This window comes from Varanus komodoensis, unplaced genomic scaffold, assembly GCF_004798865.1.
Source record: "Varanus komodoensis strain SLA01 unplaced genomic scaffold, ASM479886v1 scaffold32, whole genome shotgun sequence".
Taxonomy (NCBI): domain Eukaryota; kingdom Metazoa; phylum Chordata; class Lepidosauria; order Squamata; family Varanidae; genus Varanus; species Varanus komodoensis.
The window spans coordinates 12,345,921-12,364,454 of record NW_025335798.1 but is presented as its reverse complement, the minus strand read 5'-3'; the positions used below and the strand labels follow the sequence as shown (position 1 = coordinate 12,364,454).

Here is an 18,534-nt window from a genome sequence, read left to right as displayed (position 1 = left end):
ATCGTAGCCCTCCTGCCTCCTCACTCAGGGGGTTTTGTGATGCAACTCCTTATGTCATCAGATCCACCACAAAGAGAAGCTTTTCCAGTTCTCTTCTGCTCCAGGAACCATCCCTTTCCTTAGCAGAGGGATATTCCTTAAGTCTGGAAATGCCACATGCCAATTCGCTTAACCACTCTGGGGCCTCTCTTGCCAATGAACTCTGAAATCAGTGGCCGAACAAGATGGAACTTTTGGGGTGGGTGTGATTCCTTTAGGAATATGTGAAGTGTATTCCTACCATGCCAATTTACAAATAATTGCTCTAAGAGAACATAGAAATAAAAGCCAATGACATACATCGAAGAAGTCCTGAAATGTATGCACTTGCAAAGGCTGGGAAAAATGCAAACCCATTTGCTCACTTACAAAGAACTGGGGGGAAAACAGTTTGTGAAAAAATTAAGGGAAGTTACAAGCATAATTTGTGTATTGATTGAAAGGGTGCATTTTGGGTTTCCCTACAGTGGTCGAGTCAAGTGGCTTACACTTTCCTACAGAACTCATTATCGTATGTTAGTATAGTTTCTTTGGTAAGAACCATAGGAATTAAAGTAGGCTAATATTCCCAAATAGTAAATGTTTTATATTGTTCAATGTGTCTCACTCCTCCTTTAGTGATTTCAATTTGGTCTGTGGTTCTAAAAAATAATGTCAACTCTCTTTCAGAAAGCAAATCTTGCACTTTCATTTTTATCCCACTGTGACTGGAACAGAAGTAAGAGGATTATTAAATACTAGACATTCCATAGTCTCAAATATGTAGCAATTTGTGGCAGTGGAATATCACATATGAAAAGTTTTCTTTTGTTTCCCATGCTAGTTATTGTATTTAGCATAATACTGATAATCAGTATAGCATTAATTCTAGGGTAACCTTCCCTAACCTTGTACTCGTTGGATGCTTTGGATGACAACTCCCACCAGCCCCAGGCAGCATGACCAATAATCAGGGATGAGGGGAGTTGTAGTCTAAAACAACTTGAGAGCATCAGGTTAGGTAAAATTATTGTAGAGATACATAATCTATTTTATCAGGAGTTTAGGGATATAATTCAGCGAAATACCCACATGTATATGAAAAGAGCTTCTTTTTATTAAGTACATATTTGGGAAACCACCGGTCCATTAGATTATGCTGAAGGACTGCCTGTTGCCATTCTTAGGCAACGTTCTTTTTACAGGAAAAACACTCCAAATACATCGTTCATTTTATGGGAGTGAGACATGGGTACAGGAAACACGAACTGGGTTTATGGGGAGGGAATTTCAGCCTGGATTCATAATACATTCAGTCATCATTGGCAAAGAAGAGTAGCAGTTTATACATCGTTTAATTTTAGAAATCAGTAGCTTCATCAGTTTTATATATATTCTAGCAGTCTGCCCAATAATATTTTGAGGCGCTTCTACTTTCTGCCACACTTACGTGCTCCCAGTACGTGAGACATCCAGCATGTGAGGCTGCTTTGCGTCCAGGTCGCTTCCATGCATTCTTCACCTTTTTTGAGTGAGAAGTGTTAGTTCATCTGTTTTTCAAGCCTGAACAACGTGTGACCCCCCCTCCCCCAATTCAAAGCCCCACCAGCTATGTATTTCAGACCACCAGGACTTCAGCAAAACCCAGGGTTTGCTTTTTTAGACGTCCAGGAGAGACCATGTACAGCCTCTTCAAGCTCCCACTGGGGCTTCTCGCAGGGCAGCTTGTAGCCGCCCAAATGCAGAGTTGCAAAGTTGCTTGCACAATATTCAAAAAACCAAGTCAAGCCACCGCAGCAGGCCTGAAATGTCTTGCTGCAGCTCTGGGGGGGTGGGAGGGCGATGCAGGCCACCCCTACTGCTGCCCCAGCTCTTGGGGAGCAGCTGTCAGTGGCAGTTATTCACTAGCCACTTGGCCAGAGCAGCAAACCAGGTTTGCCACCCCAGCCAGGAGATGCTGTAGTGGTAGCCCAGGGCTTGCCATGTTACCTGGGTTTGGGTGTCATGGCAACCCAGGCATGATCCCAAAACCTTGCAAACAGCCAGGACATGTTAGGGTGGCTTCGTAGCCACTTTGGAATAACCCTGTGTGAAGCATGCTGGGTTGTGCTAAGCCCCCTTGTGTGAAGCCACCCTCTGCTTTTAGTGGATTCTGTAGAGAGCAATCTTGGCTGAGACGTGTAACGAACAAGGAGAAAACAAACCATATGGAAAACTCGAATTAAATTTTTACTTTTGGGAAAAGCAAAGGCTCAGCAAATTCTTTTGGAAGGAAACCTTAAATCCATTTTATGCATCACAGAATGCAGGGAATAGGAGGCAAGAATCTCTTTTCTGTTCAGTGCAATACAAAGTGCTGATGATGTAATCAAAAGAATAAAAACATGGCACAATTATATTTCCCTAATTTTGTGTGAGATATTCAGTCCTGAAAAATAAATGAGAGCATATTTGTCATTTATTCTGAAAGAAAAGGGTATCCTTTTGCGTTGCAGACCATGTGTGAATGTATGTGGGGAGGGGGGGTAAGGAAATGAAGTAATGGAGTGCGCAAGTTGATCGGACTAACAGTAAGAACTTGTGAAGGCCTTGTCTTCCTTGCACGTTCTGTGTATCTTTGACCATCTCCATGAAAAGGCTCCTTCCATCCAAGTTGTGCGCGGAATGTCAAGTGGCACGTTCAAATACAAGCATTTTGGGTAACTGGAATTTTATGCAAGCTTGAGACAATCAACTGTTTGTCTCGAAGCATGCTATTATAAGTGGTAGCAAAGCTGGTTTTAAATTATATGGTTGACTATTTATATGGTTTATATGGTTGACTATTTCCCCAAATAAAACATATTCCCCCTCCCTCCTTTCTCTTTACTTTTTATGTGATAGCAACACAGAGGCTTGGGTTGTTTTTATGTGGAGTTGGGGCTTTGGTCTTTGAAATGCTGTTTGAATTGTATGCCATCTCCCTTGTTCTGCAGACTGCTTTCATTAGAAAGAAAGAAAAAGCAAGCACAAGGAGTGTGAATTACTTCTCAGTAAATTTGCATAGGATTGTGTATTTAGAGAACCCCATGTTTTCTTGCAAAATATTAAAATGAATAATATAATTATTTGTTTTATTCAATAATATAATTATTCATTTTAATAGTAATAATAGCATTCCATTTCAAACTGAAGTTGTAGAAGGATACAGGAAGCCATGTGTACGACCCCCTGATAGTGGTTCCAGTAGGGCAGCTTTTCATGTAAGAACACTGCTTAAAGGACTTAGAGTACCACTGCTAGAAGCACCGGGAAAATCCAGGCTGAATGCCGCCCCAGGCTGATCAAGAGCTTTGCCTACCTGGCACCCTTCCCTTCCCCCTTCCCCTGTTCCCAAAAACAGCCTCCATCACTGCTTTATTCTGGTCATGTGAGCCAAAGGTGATCTTGTCCCTTACTTGCTCATCAACTTCAAATTCCTGCTACTCCACCATCTCTCTGCTGGGCTCAGTAAAACAGCAGGTCTGAGGGTAATATTGCCCAGATGTCCATGTTGCATGACTAGTCTTGGACTAGTGGCAGTTGAGGTAAGTTTGCTGACTATTAAGCACACTCTGTTGTGCTTGTTCCCAGTGAAACCTCATTTGTTCTCTGGACAAGCCTGCCCTGCTCATCTGTTTAATATATTAATATAGTGTCAAGTATTCATATATTCGGAATGGCATTCTAAGCTCAGGGCTGCAGTTCTAAGAAAGTTTGGGGGACACATCATGAAGAGAACGTGCTAAGTTTGTCTTGCTTGGTTACTATGCATAAAAATGCTTGGGTGGACTACCAGCTCAAGCAGAGAAAAATGGAAGTGTTTTAACAGCAAACCACTAAAAAGACTAACAGTGCAATCCTTCACTTATTTAGGAACAGAACCAACTGAAATCTAAGGGATTTACTTCCAAGCAAAATTCTTGTGTTTTGATGCTGGTTGAAAAAATGACTTTTGCATTTAAGACAGGAAGATTAAGGACACAGTTCCCATATTGCTTGTCCTGCATAAGCTCCACTGATGTTACACAGAGGTTGCCTTTCAAGGAAGCTTTTGGAACATGGCTTAGAAGCACAGTTGATTTAAATGGAAAATCTGATCTGGTTTTGCTCTATGTAAAAGGGAGTATCTAATATTGATTTTCTTTGCTAGACAAATGGGATTGTCTTCCACCTTTTAAGCTTGTGTGTCTTTTCCTGTTTGATAATATGTCTACAGAAGTGTATTTTCCTGAACTAAAACTCTCTTCAGCCTACCTTCCAGTTTGTAAGTGGAATTGAATATCTCATGCTTCACTGCATTTCCTGTAAGCGGTACAGGTTTCTTCTAAGATTGCTGCTAAGTGGATCTTTTTCCATGTTCACTATTCATAGCCGATACTTGCTATGAAAAGCAAATTAAAGTGTATACTTTCACGTTGTTAATTAGAGGAGCCATTTCCACCAGGATGTTTTCTTGGCCAAGCAGCATTGAAATGACCCATTTATTTAACCAAAAAAAAAGGGGGCGGGTGGAGAGTCCTGAGCAGCTGCCATTCATTTCAGGGGTCTTGTGCAGGAGGGGGCCTCAGTGGAGTTAAACAATTATTAAATTTGCATTTCTTCCTGATCCCAAGTACTTTTGTTAAGAAGAAATTAAACTCTGCCTAATTCAACTGTTCAAAGCTTTGCACATTCCCTAATCTTTATGCCAGCTTTGTATGGTATACTGTTGATCCTGCATTGCTGATAGAGCTTCAGGCTCTGAAAATAGCTGCTGACCCTAAGCTAACGGGTGAGATTTAGACCCTGGACTATGGAGCTCACAGTGTTACCCACTCTGTTATACAAGTTCTTAGGCCTAGACTCAACTGAGTTCCAGTGGTACAGTGGAGCCAGGGGCAAAGCACTGGAACATTTTGATCAGCACAGACTATAATGGCATCTGGTTCCCTGCTCTCTCTGCACTTAGTTGTTACCCTCACGGTTGCTGGGTTAGAGAGGGTTTTCCCCAGCAACAGCATCTTGTTTTGAGCTATCATGCAAAGTCTTTTGCGGAGGCTTGGTACTGATGACTCATTAACTTTACAGAAGACTGTAAGAGAGAGATTACAGAATGGAGAGAGGGAGAGAGAGAGCCTACATTTTGCTATTTTCCTTGGAAATATGGAAACTATCATGATGAGCACCTGCAGTTCAGAATTTATTACTGCGCCACTGCTTTTTTATCACAAGCATTTTCCAAATCTGTATGTGCAAGATTGCAGCACCAACCAGGAAACACATCAATTTTGATCTGTTTTTTTTTTTTTTTTTTGTAGGTGTCCTTGGTGGGCTTCTTATTCTTGCTTGGGCTATACATTTCATCTTTAGCATCTTGTATGGGAGGTCTCTATGGAGCACCCCGGATCCTACAATGCATCGCGCAGGAGAAAGTGATACCAGTTCTTGCATTTCTTGGACGAGGGGTTAGTAAATGAAATACTACACAGATTTGTCTATCCGTTTTAGTGAACAAAAGTTCAGGCATACCTGCCTGTGGTTTATCTGGTATATTTTTCTAGACTAGTAGCTTCCTGATAGTTGAGATTCAAGATGCAAAGGAATATTTGAATATCCAAAAATTCTGACTAGGAGACACTGTAATACTTTATATTCTGTGTAATAAAGAAAAACAACAACTGAATAAGCTCCCAAAACATGAACTTTATTTAGTATTGACTTTCTCTACTTTGCTAGTATCTCAGCTGGTAAATCATAAGGTATACCTGTTTAGCTATCCTTTCCTTTATTTTTTTTTTTTTACCACTCCTGTACTATCCTATGTAGTATTATTTGCTAAATGATGCTCAAGGTTTTTATTGGGTGCCACTGTTCCTAGTTGTTGTTAAGAGGAAAGGTTTACAGAGGCCCTCTTCCCTCCAAGATAGCTGGAGTTCAAAAATTATCCAGATCAAAGACACTGTTAAACTTCTGAACCTGATGCAGAGCAATGTTTCTTTTTGAGCAGATAAACACATGCGTGTTTTCCTTCATTATGTGTATGTTCTGTTTAATTTACACACAATGGCTCAGTTCAGATATAAAAGGAAACCATGTTTTCCCACAAAGAGATCAACCACAGTGACCTTCATTCTCCCATCTTATCCCTACCCCCTCCTCTTTCACATTCATAGGAAAAGATTGAAAGGTTCAGTTTCTAGATTTTAGGCTATGATGCATGCAATCTGATAAGAACATCAGATAATTTTATTATGTACATGTGGAGGGAGACAGTGCCTCAGTTCAGATATTAGCAGGTTTTTCTACAGTGGTGGGCCTCCCCATCCCTTTCTCATCTTTTGCACCTGTGAGGAGCAAAAATGGTTACTTTTGGTTGTATATTAATCACAGTTCCCCAGGACGTCTCATTTAGAACTATGATAGCAAGCAAATGCCAGTATCAAACTCTGGTTTCAGATCTCAGCTTGTTCTCATATCTTAGTTCAAATCAAAATACTGTTTCCAGAGTGCAGATGATACGGGAACTGGATGCAGGGTAAGGTGCAGTAGGGATGAGAAGGAGCCAGGTGTGCCAAAGGCTTAATGTATCACATGGGTTTTGATGAGGGATTTAAAGGAAGCAAGAGAGGTGACTCATACAGGCACTGGAGGAGGCAATTCCAGGCATAAGGGGTAGTAGAGAATTGGCTAGTGGAAGAAATGCCTTCATTCAGCAGATATTTGCCTTGTCAGGCCTGGAGCCCACCTTTAGTTCTAACATGCAATATATGAGTCACTATTTTATTTTTTATCCAATGTGTGTGCTGGTAATGCTGTTGGAGTAATCTTCAGATCAGATCCTTACCTACAAGTTGAAGACAAATACTTTTCAATGGGTTAAGAAGCAAGCATCCACCAGTTCTTATATGTACATATTACCTCTCATAATGAATCATGGCTCACATAATGCTCTACAGTAGCTTACTCTCTTTCATGCTTTTTTAAACAACTCATTCTTCTTTGACTAAAGAGTGTAGTGTGTTGCCTTATGTTGCTATCTATTTCTTTTGAAACTATACCTATCTGAATAAGTATCATAAGAATACAGTGGTACCTTGGCTCACAAACTTAATCCATTCCAGGACTCTGGTCGTGATCCAAATTGGTCATGAGCCAAGTCAAATTTCCCCATAAGGTTCAAAGTAAATAAGGTTAATCTGTTCTGCAACTATTTTTTTGCTCACAAAAATTTGAAGCAAAGTGACAAAAAACAACAAAGATCACAGCCATTTCCCCCCACCCAGCGATTGTGCGGTGGGGGGGAAGATGCGCGCAGTCGTGGGTGTGCTTGGTGGGAGGTGGGCCTGGGCGCACTGGGGGAGACAGGTGCGGGCGCGCTGGGAGGGGGAGTGGGCACAGGAATGGGCGCGCTCAGGCAGGCAACATGGATGCAGTCATGGCCATCACCCTCCCCAGCACGAACGCAGCCATTCCCCCCCCCCCCCGCAAGACCGTGATCGTGCTGTGCAGGGAAGGCGGGCGCCCTTGCAATCGTCACCTGATGCAGAGTTCGCAACCTGCAGCAAAATTTTTATGAAATTTCTGTTTGCGACTCAATTTGGTCGTGAACTGAGGCACTTGTGAGCCGAGGTACCACTGTACTGTTACTTTTATACCTTAAAAAGTGTTTTCTGTTTGTTTATTTTTCTATTAACCAATAATTATGGAGAAAAATAAAATGAGAATCCGCCCCTCTATCTGAGTACATTTAGTACAAAGCATTTTTAAAGAATGCTATAGTTTGGAACAGATACTTCAGAGATGTTGGAAAAGATGCTTCATATGCACAGCCTCTTTGTCAATTGTTTGCGCCTGCTACAATTTGAGGAAAGACACTACCCTGGAAATTGCCCAGCTGAGGTCTCCCATTTTGGAGTTCTGCATGTGCAACTTAAAAAGTGACCAAAATATTTGCAAAAATTCCTTGTGTTTAAAAAAAAAAAAGAGATGATGAGCTTGTGCACCTTGGAGGGGTTGTCATCTCAGAGACTGTGAAAAGCAATCTCTAAAAAAGAGGAGTGTGGAGCTGTAGTGAATGGAAAAGAGCATTCAGTTGCAACAACAAGAAGAAACAAGGTGGCTTTGGGCGCCAAGTTCCCTGGGATGCTGAGTGGAGTACCAGGGGGAAAGGAGTGGAGAATGAGAATCCACTGTAAGCCCAATAATCTGTCAGGTGCACCATGGGTTCTGTGAACAACAAACCCACTGTGGGCAGGTTAGCAGGATGTGTGAATGTGCCCAGATGTTACTTATCCACTTATACCCTCTGATTTTCCCTAGCAGTACCTTTTCCAACAAGGCCGGTCAAATGGTTTAGCACAAAGTGGGTGGTGGACAAGACAGGCAGATCTCTATGTGTAGAACATTACCAAGAAACACATGCCAAATTATGGCCCACACGTAACACAAATGACTATTTCCTTTGTTCTTAATATAGAAAGGACCAAACAAAACCCCAGTGGCTGCAATCTGCTTAACAAGCCTAATCACCATGGCTTTCATTTTCATTGGCCAAGTGAATGTTCTTGCTCCAATAGTCACCATAAACTTCATGCTGACCTATATTGTGGTGGACTACTCCTATTTCTCGGTCTCCATGAGCTACAGCCTTCAACAGAACTCAAAAAGGACACAGAGAAAGGATTCTAGGGTTGTCCCCGGCTGTTCTCGGCCTTTAATACTTGACAGACAGTCTTTTTATGGATCAGATGGAATAGTTCAAGGCAGATCAGATGGCACTTTGCTTGAATTCACAAAGGATATGGACCATCTTTTTAGGCCTCACGATAAAGATCCATTGACTAGTCTTGAACCAAAAGAAAAGGACAAGGACATTGGACAAATGATCAAGCAGAGAAAACAAAAGAAGGCAGCCAAAGAGACATTACAAGACAGCTTTCTCTTGGATCTTGACAATAACATTGCTCATGCTCAGGATCTTTTCAGTAATGCCCTGGAATCCAGCGATAAAAGTATGCAGAGCTTTTCAGAACCAAGTTCCCAGAAGGAAGAGGGTATATCTCAATCTGCAGCTACAGAAGCCAAGCAGAAGCATGAACACAGTGGAGGCCACCATTTTGATGAAATGCAGAAAACTCCCAGTCCAAAAATGGAAGGTAAAAAATATTATAGACGCAATGAAATCTATACATTTTTAAAATCAAGAATCTTGCCAGTACCTTTCTGAGGAAAAAGCTAGAGATCAGTTTACATGGTCAGTCTGTCAGCCTGGCAACAAACTTTTTTTTCATTTCTTTTTCACAAACAAGCATAGAGACTGTTTTAATGACTTACAGGAGATTCTAATCTAATTTGCCTATGGAAAAGCAGCCCAGATTTAATTCAGTGCAGGAGCAATTACTACAGATTCCATTCAGTGGTCTATATATCCATTCTCCATACATGCAGGAGTGTGAGGTTTGCTTGCTTGCTTGTTTGTATCATGACATGAGCAGGAACAGTCAACAAATATTAACACGCTGAACATCAAACTGAGGTCATCCCCACTCTGTGCAGACACAAATGCCCACCCTGTTCTTCATCAGGCAAGTCAAAATACAGTTTAGACATGAAACTTTATTTTATTTTGTTACATGTCAGGGTTTCTCCCACCTGCCTGTCCTGGTAAAAGTTTGCTTTCTATCAAAAGAAGGAGCCCTGCAGCATACAACATGCAAAAGCTGAAGTTCTTACTTCCACCCTCCTAGTAGTCTGTTTTGAGCTGCTGGTACTGTGCATGTAGATAAATTCCAAATTCTACAATCAGAATACATACTGGAACATATAAATATTAGCCTATTTTTACTTGCAGTATATTATCAGATTCTTGCACAATCCATATTCTGAAATACTTTGGATGATGATTATTTTAGGAAGAAGAATGTCTTGTGGCCTGGGCTGGTGAGCCATATTACTAAGGTTGTTCTGAAGCCCTGTTCTTCTGGACAGGGAAGTCCCACGGATCATCTGAAAGCAACTGGAGTGTTGGGGAGGGTAGCTGGGCGAAAATACTACAGCTGGCATTGAGCTTCCTAAGGGAGAAGATACAGCCATGGCTAAGCAAGGCCTATTTTTGCAGGGTGGAATGTTGGATGTATCCACCATCAAAACTGATCTTTGTCCTAAATTTTCAAAGACAGATAAATTCTTGAGAATCTATTCAACATGGCCTCTTTTCTTTTGCAGATTTAAGCGTAAAGCAACAAAGTCAAGAATTAGAGATTCAGAAGCTGCCAGCATCCTTCTACTCCAAACTGTGTGATCGCTGGGTCTCCCTCGTTGGAGTGAGTCACTCCGCAATATTTCAGATGATTCTTTAGGAGGGTAGGCAAGAGGTGGAAAACGTTATTAACCTGTGAAGAAACGTATTTGAAACCTCATGGCAAAGTCTACTGTATACTGTGCAGTAGTGTTGCTGAATCTAAAGCATATAACCTGTAGAGCAAGAGGAGTTGGTAGACTGGAAAGCTAGAAATCGCAAAAGGCAAGTTTGTCTGGAATGGAGACTTGTCAGGGTCCTGGGCAACACTTTACATCAGTAGAGGTCTACTTTGGCCTAGATATTTAAATGCTTCTCTTTATACGGTGACCAATCCTTTGTGCTTGTCTTACCCTGAACCTAGGTAATTATAGCTGTTTGTGCTCGATTTCTTTTCCTTTTCTCCTTTAATTAATTTATTTCATTCTTGTCTATCATTTTCATTAACACTCAAGTTTATTTTATTTATTAGATTTATATCCTGCTTTTTTTCTTTTAAAGAACTCAAAGCAGCTTATTTCATTCTCCTGCTGTTGCTCTCAATTTTATCTTTACAACAACAACCCTGTGAGGTAGGTTGAGCTGAGAGTCTGTGACTGGCCCCAAGTCCCCCAGTTGACTCTATGGCTGAGGGGGGACTTGGTCCCACATTGTCTGAGTCACAGGTTCACACTCTGAACCACTATACCATGCTGGTTCTCAGCTTCCTTCATCATATATTCCTCCCACCCTTTTGTCCTGCTATTTTATTTCCATAGCATTATTTTCCATTCCTTAGTTGGCATAAGCTAATTTCTTATTTTCTCTGCCTATGCATTGTGAGTGTTAGAACAAGTATATTGGTCCAAGCACAAAGAAATCGGTATACTAACCAAGGTGTTTTTCTACATATTTATTTAAACCAATTTCCCTGCTCTTTAGAAAGAGCGATTCCCCCACTTTATTCAGCATTTGGAATATCACAGCTCTGATAAAGGTCCCCTTAGTTCCACATCCATCTTGTACACATATGCAAATGAGTCTATTTGTGTGTAATTGCGTATGTGCAGGAACAAGGGGCAGCATCCATCACAATACCAGCTGCTGACTGGCAAACAGCAAGGGAAGACAAATGCCTTCATATCCTGCTTCTGGGCTTTCAAAAAGATTCCTGGAACCAAGAAGGTGGTCAAGATGGACCCTTGGTCTGATCTAACAGTCTCTTCTCTTCATAAAATCATCAGTCCTGTGAGCAAAATGGAAAGAACTAAAACTGAAACATATGCCTGATGTTCCCGCCTGAATCAGAACACTGTGGTGTATTCTGTGGTGTATCCGAATCACGGCAAACTTTGTCGTGAGCGGAGCCAGCTGGTGCTGGAGGTCAGACTAGATGGCCCGGGAGGCCCCTTCTGACTTGTTCTGTTTCTGTGTTTCTCTTTGGAAAATCATCATTAGGCTAATCACTAGGCAAGCATTCTGAAAATGTGGGTCATGCAGCACGTGCTCAATTTGCATTTCCAGGTCATTCTGTAAGACCGTAACGTGAGCTGTGCTGAGCCAGACCAAAGGCCTATGCAGTCCAACATCCAACCAGATGGCCACAAGTGCAGTGGCAGTCTCTTGCTCCTGTTCTCAGCAACTGGTACTGAGGCACTTCCTGCCCCCGATGCTGCATTTCCATGCCACTGAATACTTCAGTGACTCACTGAGAGAGGCTTGCCTCTCTCACATCTGGACAGGTTTATGAGAGGATTAGACATATCCATGGAAGATAAGGCTCAGTAGTTACTCACTGTGCTAGCTGTGTATCGCACCTGTGGCGGGCAGGTAGAATGCCTCTCATTTTCACTTGCTGGGGAACACAAGCAGGGGAAATAGAAACATAGAAACCGCGCGAGTCAGAAGGGGCCTCCTGGGCCATCTAGTCTGACTTCCGGCACCAGCCGGCTCCGCTCACGACATGCCCACCATGTGGACGTCCAGCCTATCCTTGAACACCCGCACCGATGGGGCCTCAACAACCTCCCATGGAAGCCCATTCCACACCCTTGGGGTCCTGACTATCAGGAAGTGCTTCCTGGCTTCCAAATGGAACCTTGGCTCCCTGAGCTTTGCTCCATTGGAGCGCATCCTGCCTTCCTCTGCAGGGGAGAACAGGTCTCTACCCATCTCTGTGTGACACCCCCTCACATACCTGTATGTTGCCAACATATCCCCTCTGAGTCTCCTCCAGGCTGAAGCGACCCAGTTCCCTGTTGTATTCACGCTGGTCTTGTGGGCTTCCCATTGTGGCATCCGGTTGGCCCGGGTTGGAACAGAATCCTGCACAAAATGGGCTCTTCTTGTGTTCTTGTGTGTTCTTACCATAGTTTAATCCTAGGTACTACCTTTTTCAACAGGCAATAGGATCACTTGCCATTATGTTTGTCATTCAGTGGATATACACCCTTGTAAACTTGGGACTAGCCATTATCCTGTATTTCTACATTGGCCAAGTGAGCCCAGGGCTACCACCAGGTAAATGTTTTCATTTTGAATCATGAGATCTGCTTTAGCTTTAGTTGCATTGAAATGCATCACCTTCCAGCTAACTTTAACCCCTTTTCATTTTCATTTATGATTATAGCATGTCTGGAACCAAATCTTTCCTGTCACTTAGTTGGCTTAACCCTAATCTTTCAAAGCCACCTCAGATAGATGGCATTGGAAGCAAAGGTGTCCATCAGCAGCTGGTGGCTTCCATTCTCATAAATGGAAGCCACCAGAGTAAGCGTGGGGAACTTCTGGCCCAAGGGGTCTCCACATCTAGCCCATTCCCTCAATTTTTCTTGCTTCTCATGCAGCAGGTAGGCTTTATAAAGATGCCACTGATTCCAGCGCAAAGCTTTTAAAAGCCTAATTGCGACACAAGGACTCTGAGGGCTGGGGTTCCTCTTACCCTTGAATGTTTGTATTACTTGCTTCAGTGGCTGTTCTGAAGTCTCTGTTTAAGGAAAAACACCATTCCGCAAGTTGGGCCAGAATGGATTATTAAGAGTCAATGTTTTATTTCATTTTTGCTTAGTTTTTAACCAAGCTTTATATGATGTGTAAAGTAATTAGGAATTTCTAATCAGCCAGACAACTTATTTTGTCTGCTCTTTCTACAGGTGCAGCAGCCAACTTTAGCTTTTTCAAGTGGGTGAAATTGCTTTTGTTGAATGCCTGCAGGTGAGTGTTGGTAAATAGAAAAAGAGATGCACTTAATTATGTTAAGATTAACAATCCTATGCCCATGTACTCACAAGTAAATTCCATAATGGTCACTGGAACTTGTTCTCAGGTAGCATTACATAAGGTACATTAATCAGTCTAACCTATCTAATAATATAAAGTAGGAGAGGGAAATCAATGACCTTCCAGATGTTGTTGGACTCCAGTTCCCATTTGTTTCAGCTAGCATGGGATAATGGAAACTGTTGTCCAATAATAGTTGTTGAAGCACAGATTCCCCACCCCTGATGTAAAGGCTAATTATCTCTCTCCCTACCTCACTCATAATGAATCTTGGCACGTGCCAGCTCAAACTATATGGGACCATATCAACCCTAATCTGGCTCTAATTTGGATTCTGATGGAGCAGTCATTTTGCAGGACTTCCAAGGAAAGGAAAATTATACCACCACTCACTTTCATGTTACAGATATTTTTGCTCTGAGCAATAAAATGATATTTTGATTGAACTCCTCAGTCACCTAGTGAATGGTGTTTTCAGAGCAGAGCCATCAATGGCCTTGTTGTCCACTCACACTGAGAGCCAGTACAACACTGTTTAAATGTCAGCAGGTAGCACAATTGCTTTATTAATTCTGATACTCTGGTTAACTGAAGAGCAAGGAGGGGGTAGAAGGGAGTCCTAAAATAGTAGAGAAATAATGGCAGTGTGTTCTGTACAGCTGTTCACAGTAGTCCATAAGTCAGCAGTTACACCTTAAAAATATAGAGCTGTGTGTAGTAGCTATATATTATCCTGTTTCAGAAAAATGTTCAGTATCATTAACTATGCGCCATTAATACTGCCAGTAAGAATAGTTAGACATTATGTGTAAGCTCCATGATTCCATATGCAGATTTTTTTCCTGTGTCTGAGGCAACAATGTTTTCTGGTGGAAGAGGCTGCTTCCCCAGGCTTCATTTCACCAAAATTTATCCCTCCAAAGCTGCCCGAACCTGTCAAGAGAAAAGATATGGGTATACTTAGCCATAGGTCCTACTGTGTGGGAGTTCGCTACCCCATGCTTTCTCCAACTCTTCATAGGTGCCCTATTCTCTGCTCCATAGTTTTTTCTGCTCCTTTACAAGTTGTTAACTCCAGCTGTGTAGTAGATCACATATAGAGCAAAGGAGCAAAATATTTCACCCGTTGCTAACTGGAACATTTCTTTAATTTTTTTTTACAAATCAATTGACTCATTTAACACTCATTTAACAAACAAATAAAACAAAAAATCTCTGTAGTCTCAAATCCTCCGGTCCTGAGACACCAACAGTGCAATCTTGTACTCAGGCATAAATCCTGTTAAGCTCAGAGGCCCTTCTCCCAGGTAAGTGGGTACAGCACTGCTGCCTTTTTTCCAGTTCCCTCCACCTTTTGCTTAGCATTCTTAAAACTGTTTTAAATTCACAACTTAATGTTTAATTGAATGTTCTACGCTGCGTTTTTGTTTTGCCTCTATGTATATTTACAAGTTGCCTTACTGAAAAAGTTATATCAGTGGCAATGATGTCAGTTATCCATACTGACATCTCAACTGGATTTTTGAAATGTGCTGTGCATGGGGCTGTTTTTAAAGGTAGTTTGATCAGCTGGTTACAAAACACAGCCACTCCAGGACTGGTAGATGTGAGATGGTCAGATCGTGGGACACCCATATTTTACCAGCCCTCCTTTGCCAGTGTCTTTTTGGGCCCAATTTAAAGCACTCGTTTGAGCCCTAAATGGTATGGATCTAGGTACGTAAAGCACCTCGGCCACCCAGACCAGCCTGGCTGCATTCTGAGACCAGCATCAGAGACCCTGCTTGTGGGCCTGTCATAGGAGCAATTAGGCTGGTGGACACGAGGGGCAGGACCTCCACTGTGGGGCACTCGCTCTTGCAAAGCCTTGTTCCAGTGGATATATGCGAGGCCTCATCATCACAGGCATCCATGCAGTGGCTTATAACTGACTTGGGAGTTCATTGTATACCAGCTATTGAGCATATGATGCTATCTGCTTGCACTTGGTGACTTTGATATGTTATTCTTACTGTTGCTATAATTGCTTTATTGTGTTCCGGGTCTCAAATTTTGCTGAATGCTGCTTTGGGAATGTTTACCCTAAAAGACCGTTTATGAGCATGTTACATACCTCCATACTTACATAAATGCTCCTTTCTCCTCGGAAGGCTTGTAAACCTTCTGAGGTGGGCAGGGCAATATGGACTACTGTATTCTGCAGAAGCTGCTACAGTGGATCTACTAACATTAAAGCCAAGCTGAAACAGAGACTATACTTCTAGCCTGATTGCCAGATCTGTGACTGCAGAAAGGAGACAAAGGAATGCCAGGGGAGAGTGCCAGAACATGGCCTTTTAATTCTCCCCACTTTGCATCAGAGTCAGCATGGTGCAGTGGTAAAAATGTTGCTCTGGGACTGGCGACATCCAGGTTCTGGTCCCTACTCAGCCATAAAGCTTACGGGGTGCCTTGAAGTCATGGAAGTCTCAGCCTAATGTACCTCCCAGGGCTGTTAAGAAGAGGAGGAGGAGGAAGATTCCGTACCTTACAGGAAAAAGTAGGATGAATGCAATAAATAAATATATGTTACTTAGCCACTTCTGCTAGGTACAAAGCAGGGCCTAGGTGTTGTATCATTACAATTTTGTGAAAGAAGGCATTTCGGCTGGTTCAATGTTTTACACCCTGCCTAATAAGCTGCACTTGCCATCTTCCACATCTTCACCATCATCCTTTGCATGCAATCATCTGCCATGCTTCCCAGTATGTATGGAATCACTTTCCTATCTAGGTGCCAAACTGAACTTTCATCTGAACATGCATAACACATTTGATTGGGGCTGTGGTGCCCCAGGGGGTGGGAATTTAAGTTTTCCCACTCATATTTTGGTCATGAAATTCAACAGCTCCTCAAATGAAGGAGCTCTTTTATGGAAGCATATATTAATTAGATTCAAGGCAAAGTATATAGAAGAGCTTTGCCAATTTTGGTTCTAATACATGGTTTTCAGGCCTCCCTGTGCAAATTAAGTTGGAACAGTATTGATCCTTTTGTGAGCTCAAGATGGAACTGATCTGTGATCACAATTGATGACAGGAAAACACCTGTGAAATGTGACTAACCCTATCCAAACTACTTGGAGAATATATTACAGATGAAAAGAGCTTTCTAGGAGCTGTGACTGCTGAGGCCCTGTTTCAAACAAACTGCTATACATTTTAATTCAGGGGCATTTAATGGCTGATTATAAGTTTGAAACTTCTGCAGTTCAGCAAGTAAATACATGGTAAGAAAGATGCTGAAAGATGCCAAATATGTATGAGTGCACTTGAGGATAGTTCTAACTATGCAGACATTCAGAAGACAAAATGTGCTTGGTAGTCTTAGCTATTCTGAGGAAAACCAGTGTACGTATGTAGTTAGCTTTCTGGGCTTCTCATTGATTAATTCATGTATTGTCGGGATAGTTGCTTGCTGCTGGAGAATGTGTCGAAAGAGATGGCAGGCATCATGTTAAAGGATTGTTTTTTAGCAATAAATTTCAAATTTAACTGGAAGAATTAGTTTATTTGTATATGACTGGAACATTTAAAACCATTGCAAAATAACAAAGGAGAAACTTGTATATGTGCTAAGGAGAAAACTTTTATTGACATTCAGAAAAAATCTTAAGGCGATTTGGAAAGAGACGATGAGGAATGTTGGCCAAACCCTGCAGCCATAAGGAAAGTTTGCATTCTTTCTTGAAGGGCTGCGTCTTTGCACAGCAGAGTGGATTCCTTTTCTCTTTTGTTTTGTTTACCCAGTTCAGAGTGCAGCTGCAAATATATTGGGAAACAATGGGGCATCTGAAGGTTCTGCGCTCCTTTGTTTTTCAGGGGAAGGCCATCCGCAGAGGAACGATTTGTTGTGACACCGTCCTTTGCAACAGTTGGCATGGAGACCACTCAGCTCACGGAAGAGAATACAGACTTCGCCTCCCGGGACCGCTACCACCATTCCTCTGTTATCACCCGAGAAGAGTTTGTTAATCGGTTCAACTGAGAAAGCAACATGCCATTCACCCCATCAGCCAATTAGAAACGCTGACCATGGACACACTGCCAGATTAAAAGGCTTGCCCTTTTACGACCAAATTTAATGAATACTGAAACTTCCAATTAAAGGGGGAGGAAAGCAAAGGCAAACTTTCCAAATAACATATTATTCAAAATAGAGTTTTATGTCCAGTCCCAAAAATGGTTATTTTTTGGACAAAATTTAAACAGTCAAGCCTTGCCTTTAAAATAAATAATGTTTTTTATAAAACTTTTGGCTTATGTTATAGATTGTTCATAGGCAATATCTTACTCTATTTTGCCTTTATGTAATTCAGAAATCCATAGATGCAAGAAACAGGATAAAGGCAATTCTCCAGTACAAATACAACAGATGAGTTATTCAAGAACAGACATTCACAGCTTAGTTTTGCTCCTTAGCTGTCCAGAGCAACACACATATGGAACACTTTTCATGTTAGTGTGAAATAGAAGCACATACTAGACATATTTCAAGCAATATTTGAACTTTTTTAATCTCCCAAGGCTCCAAATAATTGTGTTGCATCGAGGAACAGGGAATTAACTGATCCTTGGTCCTCTCAGTCCAATTCTACCCACTACTCCTCTTGCCTTTTCTAAGAGTATATCTGCAGCATGCCTGTGTTAAGAGCCAGTTTCTGCCTGGAAAGCTCTGAATATACTTTTAGGTTACTAACTATTTTGAGGAGCCTGCATTCAGTAAGTCAGAGTTGCATAGATGAAACAGCTCAAACCTCTTGGAGGCTGTCTCCAGGTATATATGAAAATGTACACACACACTTCAGGCTACAATCCTATTCTCCCTCGTATAGGAGTAAGCTCACTGAATTCAGTGGGACTTACTATTGAGTAGAACAGTACAGAATTATGCTATCCTGGATGCATGCTCTTAAGCACAC

General features: G+C 41.8%; 1 protein-coding gene across 1 annotated transcript in view; it reads left to right on the top strand.

Annotated features, from left to right (window-relative positions):
* SLC12A8 (solute carrier family 12 member 8) overlaps positions 1 to 17,807 on the top strand; it is a 66,609-nt gene extending 48,802 nt beyond the window's left edge. The window contains exons 8-13 of the mRNA XM_044438293.1: positions 5,337 to 5,483; positions 8,495 to 9,173; positions 10,243 to 10,340; positions 12,697 to 12,814; positions 13,447 to 13,507; positions 17,435 to 17,807. Coding sequence (XP_044294228.1) covers positions 5,337 to 5,483; positions 8,495 to 9,173; positions 10,243 to 10,340; positions 12,697 to 12,814; positions 13,447 to 13,507; positions 17,435 to 17,600 — 1,269 coding nt within the window. The 3' untranslated portion in view covers positions 17,601 to 17,807. The remainder of the gene's footprint in view (positions 1 to 5,336; positions 5,484 to 8,494; positions 9,174 to 10,242; positions 10,341 to 12,696; positions 12,815 to 13,446; positions 13,508 to 17,434) is intronic.
* Positions 17,808 to 18,534: the final 727 nt, after the last annotated feature.